This window comes from Dromaius novaehollandiae, chromosome 9, assembly GCF_036370855.1.
Source record: "Dromaius novaehollandiae isolate bDroNov1 chromosome 9, bDroNov1.hap1, whole genome shotgun sequence".
NCBI lineage: Eukaryota > Metazoa > Chordata > Aves > Casuariiformes > Dromaiidae > Dromaius > Dromaius novaehollandiae.
In genome coordinates, this window is record NC_088106.1 from 5,984,373 (window position 1) to 6,000,190 (window position 15,818).

The 15,818-nt window shown below is 42.8% G+C and overlaps 1 protein-coding gene across 2 annotated transcripts in view; it reads left to right on the forward strand.

Moving 5' to 3' along the window:
* Nucleotides 1–15,818, forward strand: part of LOC112986455 (multiple epidermal growth factor-like domains protein 6) — a 213,383-nt gene that overhangs the window by 136,907 nt on the left and 60,658 nt on the right. For both annotated transcript variants that reach the window (XM_026105729.2, XM_026105731.2), the window contains exons 6-7: nt 939–1,061; nt 13,294–13,416. In XM_026105729.2, coding sequence (XP_025961514.2) covers nt 939–1,061; nt 13,294–13,416 — 246 coding nt within the window. The remainder of the gene's footprint in view (nt 1–938; nt 1,062–13,293; nt 13,417–15,818) is intronic.

Here is a 15,818-nt window from a genome sequence, read left to right on the forward strand (position 1 = left end):
TATTTACAGTAGCCTTGTGTTGCTGAAAAGGCACAAAAACTGCTTATATGCTTCTGGAAATTCAGTTTTGTAGATCTATTTTAAACTTTCACATACTTAAAATTTTCTTGATCCTTTTTCTCCATTGTCCTCATTTTTGGATGAAATGTTAGAGAAACATTTTCAAATTGGCTTAATGGCAGTTTTCCTCCTTATTTGACTGAATGTAATCCTCTAACATATGAAGTATGGAAAGAAGCCTGCTTAGATTCAGAACAGATATCCTCAGGAAATCGCTGCGATGAAATCACTCCTCTCTCAGGGAGGTCATTTGGGAAGAAGACAAGCAAAGCTCGGGTGAACATGAGGAAGCCCAAGGGATAAGAGTCACAAGGAAATGTGGCACAAAATCATTCTTCTTTTTAACTGTAATATTAAAGTTCTTTGTGTATTCGGTGATTGAAAATGTTTTGGTGATAGAGATGCTCTTGCATGTCTGTTTTCCTTTTTTGTCCATTGTATGGGCTAGTACCCCCAAGAGCAACTGCTAAAAAAATTAAAAGCCTGATGCAAAAGGCAATCTTCATACAGCAGATCTTCACAAAAACCAGATGTTTGTCCAGTGCTAACTACAAGCTCAGATGTGTTACATTACTGTAATTCTTTCCCTGTGTTTTTTTTGTCCCGCAGGAAGCATCCATGTTGCAGATCACCTCAATTAACAAGGGCTTCAGAAGTAGAGAGTGCACAGGCAATGCCTGCGGGAAATTTGAAAAACTCCATAAAATTTCAATTTTCTTTGCTCTGTTTACAGTGCAGAAGCAAAGTAAACAAACAGAAAAAAAACAATTGAAGTGCAGTGGTTGCATTATGTATTGTCTGTATACGGTCCAGGAGAGCAACGGTATGGCTTTTCTGAGGCTGTCTTGTAATTTTAGTCATCTGTCCTTCTTCTCCAGATGTTGACGAGTGTGCAGCAGTGAATGGAGGCTGCCAGCAGGGCTGTGTGAACACCCAGGGCTCCTTCTATTGCCAGTGCAGCGTGGGATACAAGCTCCATGCTGATGGGCGCACTTGCATTAGTAAGTGAATGTTACTTCACGTACTTCAAGATGTTTTGTCTCTGCTGAACTGTCTTTGCAGAAATGCAGAGATGTGTAGTCTTTCTCAATCTGAATTTTGCCTAATTTACAAAAGATATCATTCTCTCTGTTCAAGCAGTTTGCAAGAATTTCCAAATTTGTTCTTTTTTGAGAACAAAGCGGTGATGGCACCCAGTATTTCTGTGATGCAGTCTTGTGAAAAATTCTATTTTTTTTTGAAGCCAGCAGGAGTCAAAGAACTAAAAGGTCTTCATTTCAAATGAAAAAGTTTTTCCAATTCTGAGCATGTTTCTTTGTATCACAACCCACTGCACGTTCTAACCATGCTCTTGGCTTTTCTGTCCCCATTTCTCTTGCTCTTTCTTTATTCTTTTTGCCTGCCTTTTCCGAGGAGGCACCAACAATAGGTAGTGAAATCAGCCTGCCAGCACGCTGCTGTTCCAGGCACTCAGCTGCATAAAGCAGGTTGTGTCTTCAGTTGATCATAAATGAAGGCTTTATTTAAACCAAATCTGAAGTTGATTTTAACCCTATCTATAATAGGCAAGCATCTTCATGAGACTGCCTGGGCTGGGGACCCTGTGAGGTTTCCGAGGTTGTCTCTTGAGAAGAAGCAGGAGAGTATCATTAGCTGTGTTGAGAGTGAAGGAGCAAGAGGAAGAGGCAAAGTCTCTGAGGTGGTGCTGCAGTGAGCGGAGCAGATAATTCCCTTTAGAGGCTCCAGAGCAGAGGCCAAACTTGTGAATTATGAAGCTGCTTCTGGGAATAAGGTGCTATGGACTGGTAGCTGGAGAGGGGGCTTTTTAAAAGGCTAATGAAATATTTAAGTATGCTCTCAGAGGTCTCTGACTTTCAGAAAGTGCATGAAGTGGAGCCCTCCCCTTCATCTGTGCTCTCTCCTTCAATTTTCATTGTATGTTGAATTTTTATGTAAAACCATTGGTAGTGCAAATTTGCTTAGATCTGTTTTACACTTTACTTATTAGGCATAGTGAAAAGGATACACAGGGTGGGCTTAAAACTCTCCTCTCAGGCATATTACAGTGTGTTTATCTTGTGCTAATCCTTTCTACTCACAGAAGAGGGGCCCATGCATATGAAGCTGAGTTTTAAGCGCTTTTCCTGAGACCCTACTCATTCTGTTGGCTGGTAATTAGGAGGCAGCAGATTTATGAAAGCTCTTTGTTCCCACAGTGGTCCTATCTCCCTTGATCTATTCCTTTATCTAAAGCTGCCTTTAAATGGTTACATCACTGCTGCACATCAGGAATACATCTTAATCTGCTGCAATCCTGTTTGTAGCATCTCTGTTGCACCCCACACCGCATCCACCTTCTCTGCTGAGCCAGCAAAGCCTGTGCTGTGCTCCTCAGCAGCACACACCCAAGCAAGAGAAAATAAGGAAGCCAGCAATAAAAGTAGCAAACCAAACTAAGTGCCTTTCTTCAAATTATTTCTAAGACTCTCGTATTGGAAATACTCAGTTCATGTGTGTTTGTTTCTGGATTTGATGACTATAAGCCCCCCCCTTACTGCTGTCAGTACAAGTAGAGCATAGGTGGCTGCAGTTATCTCTACGGCTGCTCTGCTAATCTGAGCGATGGTCTCAGTTGTACTTACAGACATCTACTGTTGATCGGAGGAATCCCATTTTAAGAACCAGGCATTTGAAAACAGTAGGAACAGGGTTGATATGATCCTAAAGGCTGTATCTGTTTTCAGACTCGGGTAAAAATCCTGTGGTGTTCGGTTTGGAGCTACCCTGATGTATGCTCATGTAACTGAGAGCACCACGGAGCTCAACAGTTCAGCCAGCTGATGTGACACAGTTTCCGTTCTGTGTTTCTTGAAAAGACTAGCAAGCACATCTGCCATTCAGTTGATAATTAGTTCTGTTTCTTACATTGGATGCTGTGTGTCCGGAAACAAATCTGTAGTTTATTCGACATCTTGTTAAAAAAAAAAAAAAATTGACATATACTGTCCTTGTATTGCAGTTAAGCTAGTACAGAAGTTAAGTTGTCAGATTCTGTAAAAGGATTAAAATGTTCTGTCATTTAGGAAGGAGCAAAGAGTGTTTCTTGTTTGAATTTTTTAAACTTGACTTTAGATAATGAGAAGAACATTTAGAAGAATATGAGAAGAACAGTCATATCACATCTGCAAAATAAGTTCACTCACGGCTTTGTCATTGTCTCAGTTCTTGTGTGAAGTCCCTTGGTTGTGCTTAAAATCAGCCAAGTATGTCATCAGTCGTTTCTTGTATTATCACATCAATAAATTTATTGCTGCAACTAGAACACAAGAAATACTAGTGCTCAAGATGTGGGAATAAGTCTTTATTTAAAGAACTTACCCTTTTAGGTTTGTTGGTTTTACAAAGGCTGCAGCATTTTGATAATTAGCTGCAATGAATGTGGTGAAGCTTCAGTCTTTTCTTGGCGCTCTTAGTTGGAGAAGGAGTGGGTAAGGTAACACATGTGTGGAAGAAATAGATAAGTTTCATATAAAAAGGAATGGTTTGTATTTACTGGAAACACTAATATTTTTCTGTTAATTAGAAGAAGATAGAGAAAAGCAGCTATCTCTGATTAGGGAAGACCCAGATGTCAGAGATGTGTTGCCCGAGTTATGTTACTCCCTCCTAAGAGAGTCTCATTTAAACAGTGTTGAAGGAGGAATTTCATACTAAAAATGACTAAAGTGGCTTGGGGGAAAAAGAGCAACAGAAGTGAATGCTTAGCACAAAAAGCAGACATTTGGGGGATTAAATGAGTTTATTTGTGTAATACTTAGAACGTACTGTTAACATGATATGGCAGAGTTTTCTTTTGTCACAAATAATCAAGAAGTTCAGTTAGTTTTCCTAGCCATGAACATTATCAGAAAATGAGTTTTCATTTCAGACATGTAAGTATTCACGAGAAGTTATTAAAAATACTTCGTACAATGTTACTTGCATTCACCGTATCTCAGAAACTATCCAGGAGAAACAGAAATAAATCCTAAGATGAGAGACAGAAGTAAGCTACAGAGAGAGCTGCTATCATGGTAATAGATACACACAACACTGAGCTGAGAATATTGAATTTCATTTCAGCTATTTAGACAAGACAACAAAAATAAGTGGAGATAATAAACTCTCATGTGCTGGAGCATAAGACAAATGCTCATTGATGAAGACAGAAAGAAGCATTTCATATAAAGCAGACCTCCAAGAGTGTCTGACCTAGGGACTCTGGCACTCCCTGCTCTCAGTGGCAGGGCAGCGGTGGGGACGGACTGTTTCTGTTCTGCTCTGCCAGTTTGTACGTAATTTTTGAGCACGCGTCTGATCAGGAAGTAAAAACACCAATGCACATCTCTTCTGACCTAGTGCAGCTAAGCAGAACATCTAGCATTTCAAAGAGGGCTTACATTTGCAATAATATTTGTTCCGTGAATACTTTAGAGGATGTAACAGTCTCTCAGGCATGCTAAGAATAAGAAGGGACTACATTCTGGAAACGATCTGTTTATGAAAGGCTATTATCTCAGATACAGGCATGAGAAACAAGCATCCCTTTACACAGGCTTTTCAGCTGAACACAGCCCAGATTTGTTATGTTCATTCTTTTCATCTCTTCTTTTTCTTTTTGGCAGTCCTGCGTTTCTGGGAGCAAAAGTGCCAAAATCACTTGAGGGAAACAGATTTTCCACGCTAGATGGCTTGTAAGTGGCACATACATAAGCAAGTGGATCTATATTCTTATAAGTTATTCAGCCCATCTCTGGAGACTCAAAAAACTAAGATAACTTGCTTTATTGTGTGATTGTATGGAGGATTACTGGAGTTCTGTCACAAGCTCTTTACAGTGAGGCCCATCCTGTTCCCACGTCCTCCTAGGGTGTTTGGGATCCTGACTAACCTCTTAGTCCATCCTTGCACTGCTAGTGTGGTCCCTAGAGAACAAGATTAGAAGAAAGCTATCTGTAGTTAGTCATTCCTCATAGCCTCATTAGGAACTCCTGCACATACTCTGAAACAAATAACCTCTCTGCAGTGGGTTGCCTTGTTCAGTTATGAAAAGCATGTGAAAAGTAAAATACTTCCCCTTGAATCCCTTGATGATCTCTGATACCTTGTGTTTTGCCAGCATCCCATCTTTTCCAATGCTACTTTTTCTTCCTTATCTTTTTTGTCCCATAAATTTCTCTCCATACTGAGTTCATTTTTAGATATGCATGCCAGCCTGAATGCTCACTTACAGGTTAGGTAATTAAAATAACCAAAGGTAACACTGTCCAATATTTCTGTTTGGTTTTTAATGCCTTGATTATGTTAATTTAATGCATTTAACTTCATTAAGGTTTCACTTACTGGTGCCTGGAAAGCAGAAATTCAGACAAAGAGCATGTTTATTGTTGTAGCAGACTGTGCTTTTGGACTTAGGCAAATTCGTTGTCTTCCCTGGAATTTATTCCCATCTGAACTCCTAGAAGTGAAAGCAGAACACAGGCTTTAGGATGCAATTCATCTCTTGTGCCAGCTGTTATCCTTGATGTTTGCCTTATGCAGAAAAGCTGTGGGGATGCAGTTCTTTGCAGGGACTTTTGCACACTGAGCCTCTCAATAGATGAAGCAAACAAGAAAATATCCTTACAAAACTACAACCTATATTCTGCCACAAAGTAAAAGCACAGTATACCTGAAGTTACATTCCTTGTCATTGACGAGGTTAGATTTAAGGTGATGGAAGACATAGGCCTGAAGAGACTTTATGGTTTAACATCGTGGTTACCATCTACACATCTCACTGTGGTTATATACTCATTTTTTTTAGTAAAAATATGAGCATTACAATAAAAATTAGTGGCTTGAGAAACAGATGCTAAAGGCCAAAGCTGGCTGCCTTCGTGTTGTCTAGAAGGTCTATGAGAGTGGAAAGGGCTGGGTGTGAGGGACAGGCGAGGCTGTTGCAGAGCCGGTAGTGTATTTGGAGGCCTTCCTTCATGGCTGTGAAACTCAGTAACTTGTTCTTAAGTAGAAGTTGAGCTAGTGATACAATCCCGAGACTCCAGGAGATGGAGATTTATATAACTGATCTACTGGAGGACCTTGAAAGTTCAGAAGTTTTTAAAAACACCATTCTCTCCTGGAGTCAGAATAATCCCCTTTTCCTATGAATGTCCACATCGGCACTAAGCAGATGTGGAGGTTGAGCCCATGTTGCAGGTTCCTGTCTTTCCTACGTGATGCCTCGCACCGCCATCTCCCTTACAAAGGTATCATCCTTCGTGCTTCGAGACAGCTTGGGCTGGAAAGGCAGAGGCCGAGACCGAGCCACGATGTGCCGGCAGTCCCGTACTCTTCTGCAGTCTGGCTGTGCAGCGGGAGGGCGAGCAGCGGAGCCGTGCTCCGCTCCCCGTGCCTGGGCTCCGCGGGACGCGCGGGTCATGCCGGGCTCCTACCTCTGTGCTTTTAATGGCTTGGCACCTGGGCCGGTTTTCTCCCAAACTCGAAGAGGAAATCTTGGAAAGCAGAGGGAGTGCCAGGTTTCTGCCCAAATCCTATGCAAATAATAACGTGCTCAGACCTTGAGCTGTAAGCCCTTTTATGAGTGTGGAATTAGGCTTATTATATGCAAAGCCTCTCCTTTTTCCTGATCAAAGATGCGCTGCCAGAGCCTGGCAGCACGAGCGTAATTTATTCTGTTCATTCGCTAGTGGCTAATCTCATTCAGTCTAGCACCTTCCCTCACGTAGCGTGCGAGATGCCGCGGGAGCGGGCTCGAGAAACCCTTTGGTGACTGCTCCGGGGTTATCTCTCTCTCCAAACGTTGCCAAACGCCAGAGCGCGGGCTGGCCGGGGGGCTCAAGCGAGCCTGCCTGGTGCACGGCCTGTGCGGGGGAGCTCACCTTTTCCCCTTCTGGCTTTAAAGCCTACAGAATTCTCTGCACCGCAAGTTACTTCTTATCTTCCATTACTTCAAAACTGGCTTATGCCTGGAAAAGGAGGGAGAAACACCGCTTTTAAAAATCAAGACGTATATTCCATCACTTGGAGCTGATTTAAGGCATCTTATGTTTGAACTCTTTCTGAATATCTGTTACCAGTGCTTGACAGATACCACTGTTGTACTTAACCAGCACTGTGTAGTGGAGCTTCTCGTCAGGCTTCTGCACCCTGGCCTCCCCAAAAAATGGCAAAGCTCTTTGCTGACTTCAGTGGGTCCAGAGCTTGTTAGTGTCCATGAAGGACTAACTAGTCCTTCCAGCTGCCCATGGATAATGTAATACAACATTGCTGTTAAAATATATATAGGTGCAGTCATACACACACTCACGCTTACTTACATACAGTACAATAGCAGGTTCAAGTGATCCATCTTATTTTTATATGCAGTGTGTGAGTAGGTGTGCGTGTGAACGTGTTTTGGCAGGAAGAGAAATGTTTCTCCAGAGGCTGGGGATATATGTTGAACAAAAGAAGAATATTAATTTGCCTGTGTAAAAGAAGAAGCATCTTTAGAGGGCTATTACAGAATGTCTTATTCCTTTTTTACTTTGTATGTCCATCCTGCAGTCCTGTGGAGCTGATGACTCCTGTCACTCAGAGCTTCCTGGGCATGAGGCTGAGGAAATAAGCTCAAAAGACAATTTCTTCATTTTAATCAATAGTAGCAGGGACAGAAAAAACAATGGAAAAATGCCAGCGGGGCCTTTCTGGTTTTTCTTCTTACCTCTGTGGACTCTTGAGTGTTTCGGTACTGTCAGATCAAAGGGTGGCTGTACTCCAGTCAGCATCGCAGCTCTTAGATCTTACCCACCCCTCTCTGCAGATCACTCGCTTTAGCTAACATGGGACACTGGGTCAAGCAAACGCCGTGAGCGCAAGGGAGACTAATACAGGCAGGCGGTGGGGACAGTGCGTTCATAAAAGCTGTACAGAGAGCTTGTAAAACGTACAGGATTGCATATTTTTACTGTCACTTGCATATTTGAAATGGGAAGTAGACTCGGTGGGTGGTTGCCGTGTGTTGCTTTAACGCTTCCTCGGCTGCAGCCGTCGGTTCCCGCAGCGCTGGCCGGGGGCTGGAGCAGGAGGGCGTTCGGCTCCGTGCCGGCCGGGCCACCAGCTGAGGAGAGGCGGCAAACCGGCGAAAGTCAGCCCTGTGCTACCTCTCTGGAAAACGAAAGACTAGTTAAAAACCCCAGAGTAGTGCATTGGGCATTATATTCATTTGTATTTCACCCTGCCTGCCAAAGCAGGTTTAGGATTCACTTATTAACAGGCTTAAAACTACACACCGTTGAGGTGCAAAGTTTGCCTTGGTTCATAATTGCAAACAAGTTATTAGCCTGATAGATCCCTGGCTATTCCTCACGCGCTGACAGTGATGGCATAGGTCAGGAACTTAAGCATTTTAAATCCTAACGTTTAATTACTTATCAAGTTGTATATAAAGTTGTCCTGTGTAATATGTTTTATTCACCATGAAGTCTTTTCTTTGTCTGCTTTTGGTTTATGCTGTTCGTAATCACGGTCTTATTTATTCATCCCCCCATTCGGGTTACTAAACGAATGCTCTCACAAGCAGAAGAGAAATGCTACCGTCGGGGTTGATTAATGCTTTTAGTAAACCTTAAAAATTTATCAGTTTTTGAGGCAGTGCTCCTCCTTCTACAGCACAAGTGTGTTGTACCCCTGAACACGCCAGGGAAAGGTAGGGCCAAATTTGTGGATTTATTGTGCTAAAATTCCTGTCACAAAACTGTTTCCATATGGCTTCTCTTCTGCTCAGAGATTTTATATGCTGTGTGTAAAGTGTAAGTAAATCCTGCTGTTCAGCTTGCTTCCAACTCGCGCTGTGCGCGGCGAGGGCTTGGCCGTGAGCTCTGGCCTTCCCGCGCGCTGCCCTGCCCTGCCCTGTGCTGCGCAGGGGTTGTGCGTGCTGCCTCTCGGCGGGCGGCTGCAGCCAGCTTCTTTCTCCTCTGTCTCCTTGGGCAGCGAAGCCTCTCGTGGCGGCCGCTTTTTGCCCCCGAGATTGTTGGAATGAGTCGGAAAATGGGGAGCGGGATGGTGGGGATCTTCCTCCGCGTCTGTCTTCTGGGCTGCTTTCCCAGCCTTGTGCCCTCTAGCTGCCCTGGCACCTGAGCCGTCCTCGGTGGGGCCGGCTCAGCCGACCGACCCCGGCGCAAAACGCTCTGCCGCTTGTGCTGGGGTTGAGCTGGCAGCCTCCGAGGCTGCAAGGCACCGGGAGCACGCGGCGGAGGGGAGCAAGACGATGCCTGGCTGGACGGGAGGACTCCTGCCCTCCGGCAGCAGCTGAGCCGTTGGGTCAGGTCAGGCCTTCGTGTGCAGCTTTACCCTTTGTCTCGGACACCGGGCTCCGTTTCTGCTGCAGTTCGGCTCAGCTGGTGGCAAAATGAGCAGGACTGAGCCCCTAATTTGTGAGGTTTTGCTGCAATGCAGGCGACTGTAGCAGCTCATTCGCTCGCATCGTGGGGCTGATTGGGGTCAGGCACCCACTGAAGGCAGCAGTTCGTCACCAAAGGATGAGCAACCGCTAGTAATTATAGAACAACGGCGAAGGTGCAAGGTCAGTATTGCAAGCTGGTGAGGCCTTATCTGGGATTCGTGTGCATGCCTGCTCACCTACATACACGATGATGTAAATCAAAATATAATAAGGCAAAAAAAAGTCCCAGGAGGACTGTTGTGATCAGAGAAAGGAAAATCTGTCTTGTAAGAGGAACTTGGCTGGCAAAATGAAGACCAAGTAGGATGCTTTTCTCCATAAATACCTTAGTGAGTAAACACTGGAGGGAGGGAAAAGCTCTGTTTAAGCTATCAGACCAGATTTTTACAAGAACAAATGCGTGTAAAGTGGCCATGGATACATTTGGATTGGTATTTAGGGGTTCTGAGACATTTTAAACAGGAAGGGTGAGAGGAGGCGAGCCTGATGGGTTTTAATTTCAAACCAGAAGGAATTGGATGGAGAGCTTGTAGGGTCACGAGGAGTTTTACAGCGGTGGGCCTCTATGTGCAGCAGGGGCAGAATCGTCATAGCTGACTCCTTGGGAGCGAACTCTGCAACCGGTAGCCCTGGAAAGTGGTACAGAAATGCCCAAGTCTCCTCAGTCTGTACAGCTACAGATATATCCTGCTGTGCCTGACTTGGTGGTCGCCGAGTTAAGGGCTTCTTAGCTTGAGTTCAGCACCAAGCAGACTTACCTGCAGATGCAGGAATTGTTTACTGGCACACTGGTCTGCACTAGCGTTCAGATCTTTGCCGTGTGCTGCGTTGCATAAAGTTTATATCTAATGCTGTTCACAGCAGAGGTATAAAACAAGCTGGATAAGTTCTAGTGGTCATCTAAAATATCATAATTAGTATGACTGGATGATTATAGCACTAGTGATTATTAAAAGAGAAAGTCTAACAGGCTAATACACCCTTTAATGTGGAGACAAAAGTATGGGATGGGGTGACATGACGTTGGACAAAGTGGTTTTGCAAGTAAGGCACGTACGGGTGTGATCAGCAGTGGTCTTGCCACTTGTGCAAGAGGAATGGGCAACACAGAACATCTGCTGGAGTGACTTCTCCATTGGGCTGTCCAGGGGTGGAAAGAAAAAAAATATCTTTCTCAAGCCCCTTTGAGTTTCCACTGCATAAATCAATGCTATTTCTACCCTCAGCCTCTCTCCTTCTCTCCCCACCACCACCATGAGAAGGAAATTTTTCCTTACCATTTTGTATCTTTTCCAGTATAAAGCCATGGTTGTTGTGAGGAAGTAAATTAACTTAATGAGACCCAGTTACCTTTTTTTCTCCCCCCCCCCGTTCTAGAGGACATAAAACACAGGGCTGCAGAGTTGGGCCCTGTCCTTTGCAGCCATGCAGTGAAGGTCTGGACGAGTCCACAGCACATGCGTTGCAGTTGCCCCCTGCTTTCCACAGGACACGAAACAGTTTCCAGCACCCTATATCAAAGTAGACCTTCAGTAAGAGATCAGCATCCACAATTACATTGTACTGAGAACATTGCTACCGTCCCAAATCTATGCAGTAGCATGGCTTTTTCAGATGAGATTCTCCTAGTTGTCCTGGGACATGTGCAAAACATAGAAGTTCTAGTATGTTTTTTGCTATAGTGCTTAGCAGCTTGGGATAAAGTTTCACAGCATGGAGTCTGTTACCTAATAAAGTCATTGAGTCAAACAATAGGAGTCAAATATGTAGGAAGGAGAACACTAATGAACTATTTTGAGCTTTTCCTGAATTCTGCCTCTGGCAGCAAGGAGCAGATGTGTAAAACAAGTCAATCGGTGGTTGCCTTATGTTGTGAAGTTCTTTCTTTTACAAACCTTAATCTTGTATAAGGACTTACAAGGCTGCTATTTTTATTAAAATTGCTACGTTTTGCTATCACCTAGCCTATAATTTGTCGTTTGCTTGTTGTCATTCCGGAGATTATTGCAAGTTTTACTCTGTGCCGTAATCGTTGCCTAATTAAAGCTCTGAAAACCTTTATAAGGTACAGGTTTAACAGATGCTGTTTGATAGCGATTTCATTTAATTTATCCAAATAAAAAAAGAACCAGCAAATAAATCAACGTTCTGTACCAGCCAGGGAACGAGTTCTTGCTTAAATCTAAATCCTTTGTAGGCTAGAAACTGTGAAACTACAGAGCTGTTGTCAGCCTTGCAAAGTGTCGCATCGGATGAAGAGCTGCTGTCCCTTGGAAACCTATTTGCACCCTGTGTTGAAAGTCCAGCAGAAAATGTCAGTCCTACATTCTGAGGAGTGATTTTTTTTTTTTTTTTTTTTTTATACCATTAAGTCAGACTCAGCCTGCAGACTTGAACGGTTACATTCTCGAGGTGCAAGGAGGTGAAATGAAGGCATTCAAATGTGTTTTGGGACGGTGTTGTCTGTCATCAAACAGTGGCACAGACCACCACTGACTGCACGGAAGAGAACAGGTGAAAATTGGAGGAAATGAAAAAAAAAAAATATTTAAATATCTGTACAAAATAGAGGTCCTCCTCTCCAACCCCCTTCTTCTGTATAGCTATATTTATCTATACAAAAGGTATGTGTTGTTCAGACATGCTGTGTTCTGACATGATAAAACTGGACAGGTACCGCTGGAGCAAACGCTTGGGGTCAGCCCCAGGCAGGCTGGCGGTGAGCAGGGAATACTGATCGAATGTCTCACATCAGACAGTGATTAGTGAAATGCTAAAACTGAATTACAGCTTGAATTGCTAAGGAAGGAGGCTTAACTTTTAAAGAGCTTTATTGAAACTAAGCAGAACACTGAAGGATGCATTTTCAAAAGTGTCCTTTAAATTTGCCTATGCAGCGTTACTCACCAGCATCTTAGCGTAGCTGGTACTCCACACTGGAACTTAAAGCTTGGGCAGAAGATCAGGTGTTGGTACAAAAACTCTGGCTCTTAACCCAAATCAGACCTGTCCAAACAGTCCCAGTTGTCAATGTTGGCCAGTATATGTGTGTGCAAAGTCTTTGTTGGCTTGGACAAACGCATGTGAATGCTCCCAGGCGGAGCGCGTGCAGGTACGTATTCCAGAGAATAAACTCATAAAATACAGCGAGGTCTTGGAGGTGGAGACTTTGCAGGCAATTTATAAATGTGTTCGTAAGTATTGCCACTTGGAACTGCTTATCCTTGAAATGGTATGTTGCTGCTCAAAAACAAATCTTGACGTACAATATTAATGCTTTATGTTGTTAGATTGAAGAGGGCCTTTTGGGGCTCTTCAGCATTTATTTTCTCTAGCGACTTCTAAACACACAGCATTCTGGGGCGAGCTCCACTGTTACGTATGTTTATGCGTTTACGTGTCTCGGGATGCTAATTGCCATTGTTTAGAGTAACTCTTGAAACTGGAAATTTGTTCAGTTATAGCAAAACAAGGATAAAATGCACTCTTCCTGTCTCACTTAAGGGACACATTTTCCCACTGTTTAAAGTGTTTCTGCTGCTCTATGAAAAACGCTGTGCAAGAGCAGAGAAAATAGCATATAGTAAAAGAATGGATTTAACCATACACCAACTTCTGTCAAATATTTTTTCAGCCTAATCTCTTTCAGCTACAGCAATCTTAGTTGTTAGCTGTAACGATGGCAGGTAAGACCATTTTCAGACAAAAATGTGACCTTTAAGTTGACAGTGTGCTCTAATTGGTTTCAGTGATAGACCCCTGCGCAAGTGGGAATGGCGGATGCTCACAGATCTGTCAAAATGAGAGAGGAGTTGCAAAATGCGAGTGCCATCCAGGGCATTATCTTTCTGCAGACAGAAAGTCCTGTTTAGGTAAGAAACTGCATATGGGCTATTTACTGGGAAGAGAGGTATTCAGTGTTCTGGCTTACTGAGCTTTGAATGGAAGTGAATATGTTATACAAATATATGTGTGCATTTTGAAACAACAGTTCTTTCTGTGATATTTTTATCAGCCAGTAGTCTTGAAGGATCATTTTAGGAATGAAAATTACTCTATATGATCTCTTAAATCATGCTTTCTAGCAATTGGATTTGTAGATACAGTAGCATTATTCTTGTATGGTCCCTTTAAAATAATGCCCCAGATACAGCTCCTGGAAAATTGGTTCAAGTAACACTCTGAACCAGGTCACAGAAAACCTGTTTAGAATTCAAAAGGCTTTTTAGCTGGAGAACTGTTTCCATATTAATAGAGAAACTACTGTGAAGAAAGAAATCGTGAAGTCTAAGATTTCCAAAGAGCTTAAAAAGTTGAATTCCAAAGTCCCATATTTAGTCTTGGATTTTCAAAAGGATCTAAAGGATTTCAGATACCAAATCTGGGGGAATTAAGGACCAAAGTACCTGCTTTTCTCTTTTAATGTGATGCTTGGAAGCTAGATAGTTTATCAGTTTTATGAAGTGCCAAGCACCTATGGGCTTCGCAATGAACCAGTTTTGAACAGCACTGTCAATAGCAGGGTACCTATTTGGGCAGTAATTTTGAATTACTCTTTTAGGAAAATTGGCCAAAATTTTAATGAGACTTAAATAGTTGTCTTAGACAGTGTGCAGAGTGCTTTGCAAAGTACTTGCTTCTTGCCCTGAATATTTTACTGAATGGCCTGTAAAGCCTACCGTGAGTAAAAGTGCGCCCGTAAGTAATTCCACTGTTTTTACTGGGGTTACTCATCTCAGTAAAGTTACTGACCAGCTAAAATATTTTCAAGTACTGTAGACACTGCAATGATGATTAATAGGTGCAAACAGCAGTAGATTTAGTAATAGAGTCAGAATGTTACTCATTTTATCTTGGATACATGTTGACAATTGTATTAATTTATGTATAACCTAATGCACTAGATAACTTGCAATGCTATATATTGGAACCAATTTTCTTCCTGACCTCATCGCAAGTCTTGAATCATGAATCATTAAGCTTTATTTCTTACCGTGGATGTTCAGTTATTGGTTTTGCTCCTAGAAGTTGCTCAATGCCTTTTGCACAATTCAAGCTAATATTTGACTTTTTGGAAACCAGGTTAGGAGGAGGCAGAGGGCAAGGGAGCTCATACTTCAGCTATTAGCTGTATTTAGAGGATATGAAGAAATGTATGCAGGATGGCAGCTGTGGTACAGTTTTCTAAACATTTTTTTTCTATTTGAAAAGGAGAAAAACAAAAAAGAACGTTTACAGCATTTGCCAACGTATTCCACTTGCAAAGTGACAATTAATTACAGAAAAAGGGAAAATAATCAATTTTATTCTAAGCAGCAACTGCACACATTGCTGCTTCAGAGAAGCTGTCATTCACCCTTAAATTTTCATGACCTCCTGAAAGGCTTTTGCAGTGCCTGGGGCCCCTTTTTGCAAGTAGGCTGGTTGTGTTCAGATACCTACTTGTGCTCAAGTACAAGGGTCACTGAGAAGAGCGGTGGATCCTCATCTCGTATGGGACTAACTATAGCATATAGAGAGAAAAGAAGCTGTTAGGAAGTGGTTGGCTATGGTAAAAAGTAACAACCTGCACACCTGGCAGTTCTTTCCTGTGAGAGACATCTGCCCCATGGCCATTGCCACGGGTGATCTGCACTTTGCAAGCAAAATGTCAGAGCAGGAGAAGTAGCAGGCAGTCACTTAGGTGTCTGGCATCGTCTTTCACATGCCAGCCTTTGCACAGAGACTGGTGTTTTCTGCAGCTACACCCTACAGCAGCAGTATTTAGTGTAAGTTTTTTGTTTTCTTTTTTATTACTGTTCCTTAAAAATATTCTCATACTCTTCCATTGAGCTTTTTAGAAGATAGATGCCTTCAGTGGCATTTGTCTGCAAATACAGGCTACTGATCGTAAAGATGAGGAGCAGACTGTTTGACACAGGTTTGTGTGAAGAACAGGCTCTCCATGCAGAGCTCTTCACCTTTTTTCTCTTCTCGCAGATGGGGTGACACTCCTGTGGTTAGAGTAGATGCCTCCCTGCTGGATTTTATGCAGAAGAAACTGCAGGATTCAGGGGTGTGACAGAGAAGGTCTGTCTCTGTCGTACCTGCTGAGAACTACCCACCACTTAATCCAAATCATTTGTCACTGATGAAATAATCAGATATTTTCTGCTCCATCAATTTAAATGTCATGGCTGTGAGGACCTAGAGATAATTTTAGGGAACTCAGAGACAGGATTTTTTTCTGAGTTCTTCAGGTGGCTTCTTTTTCTGTTGCTTGCATTACTTTAAC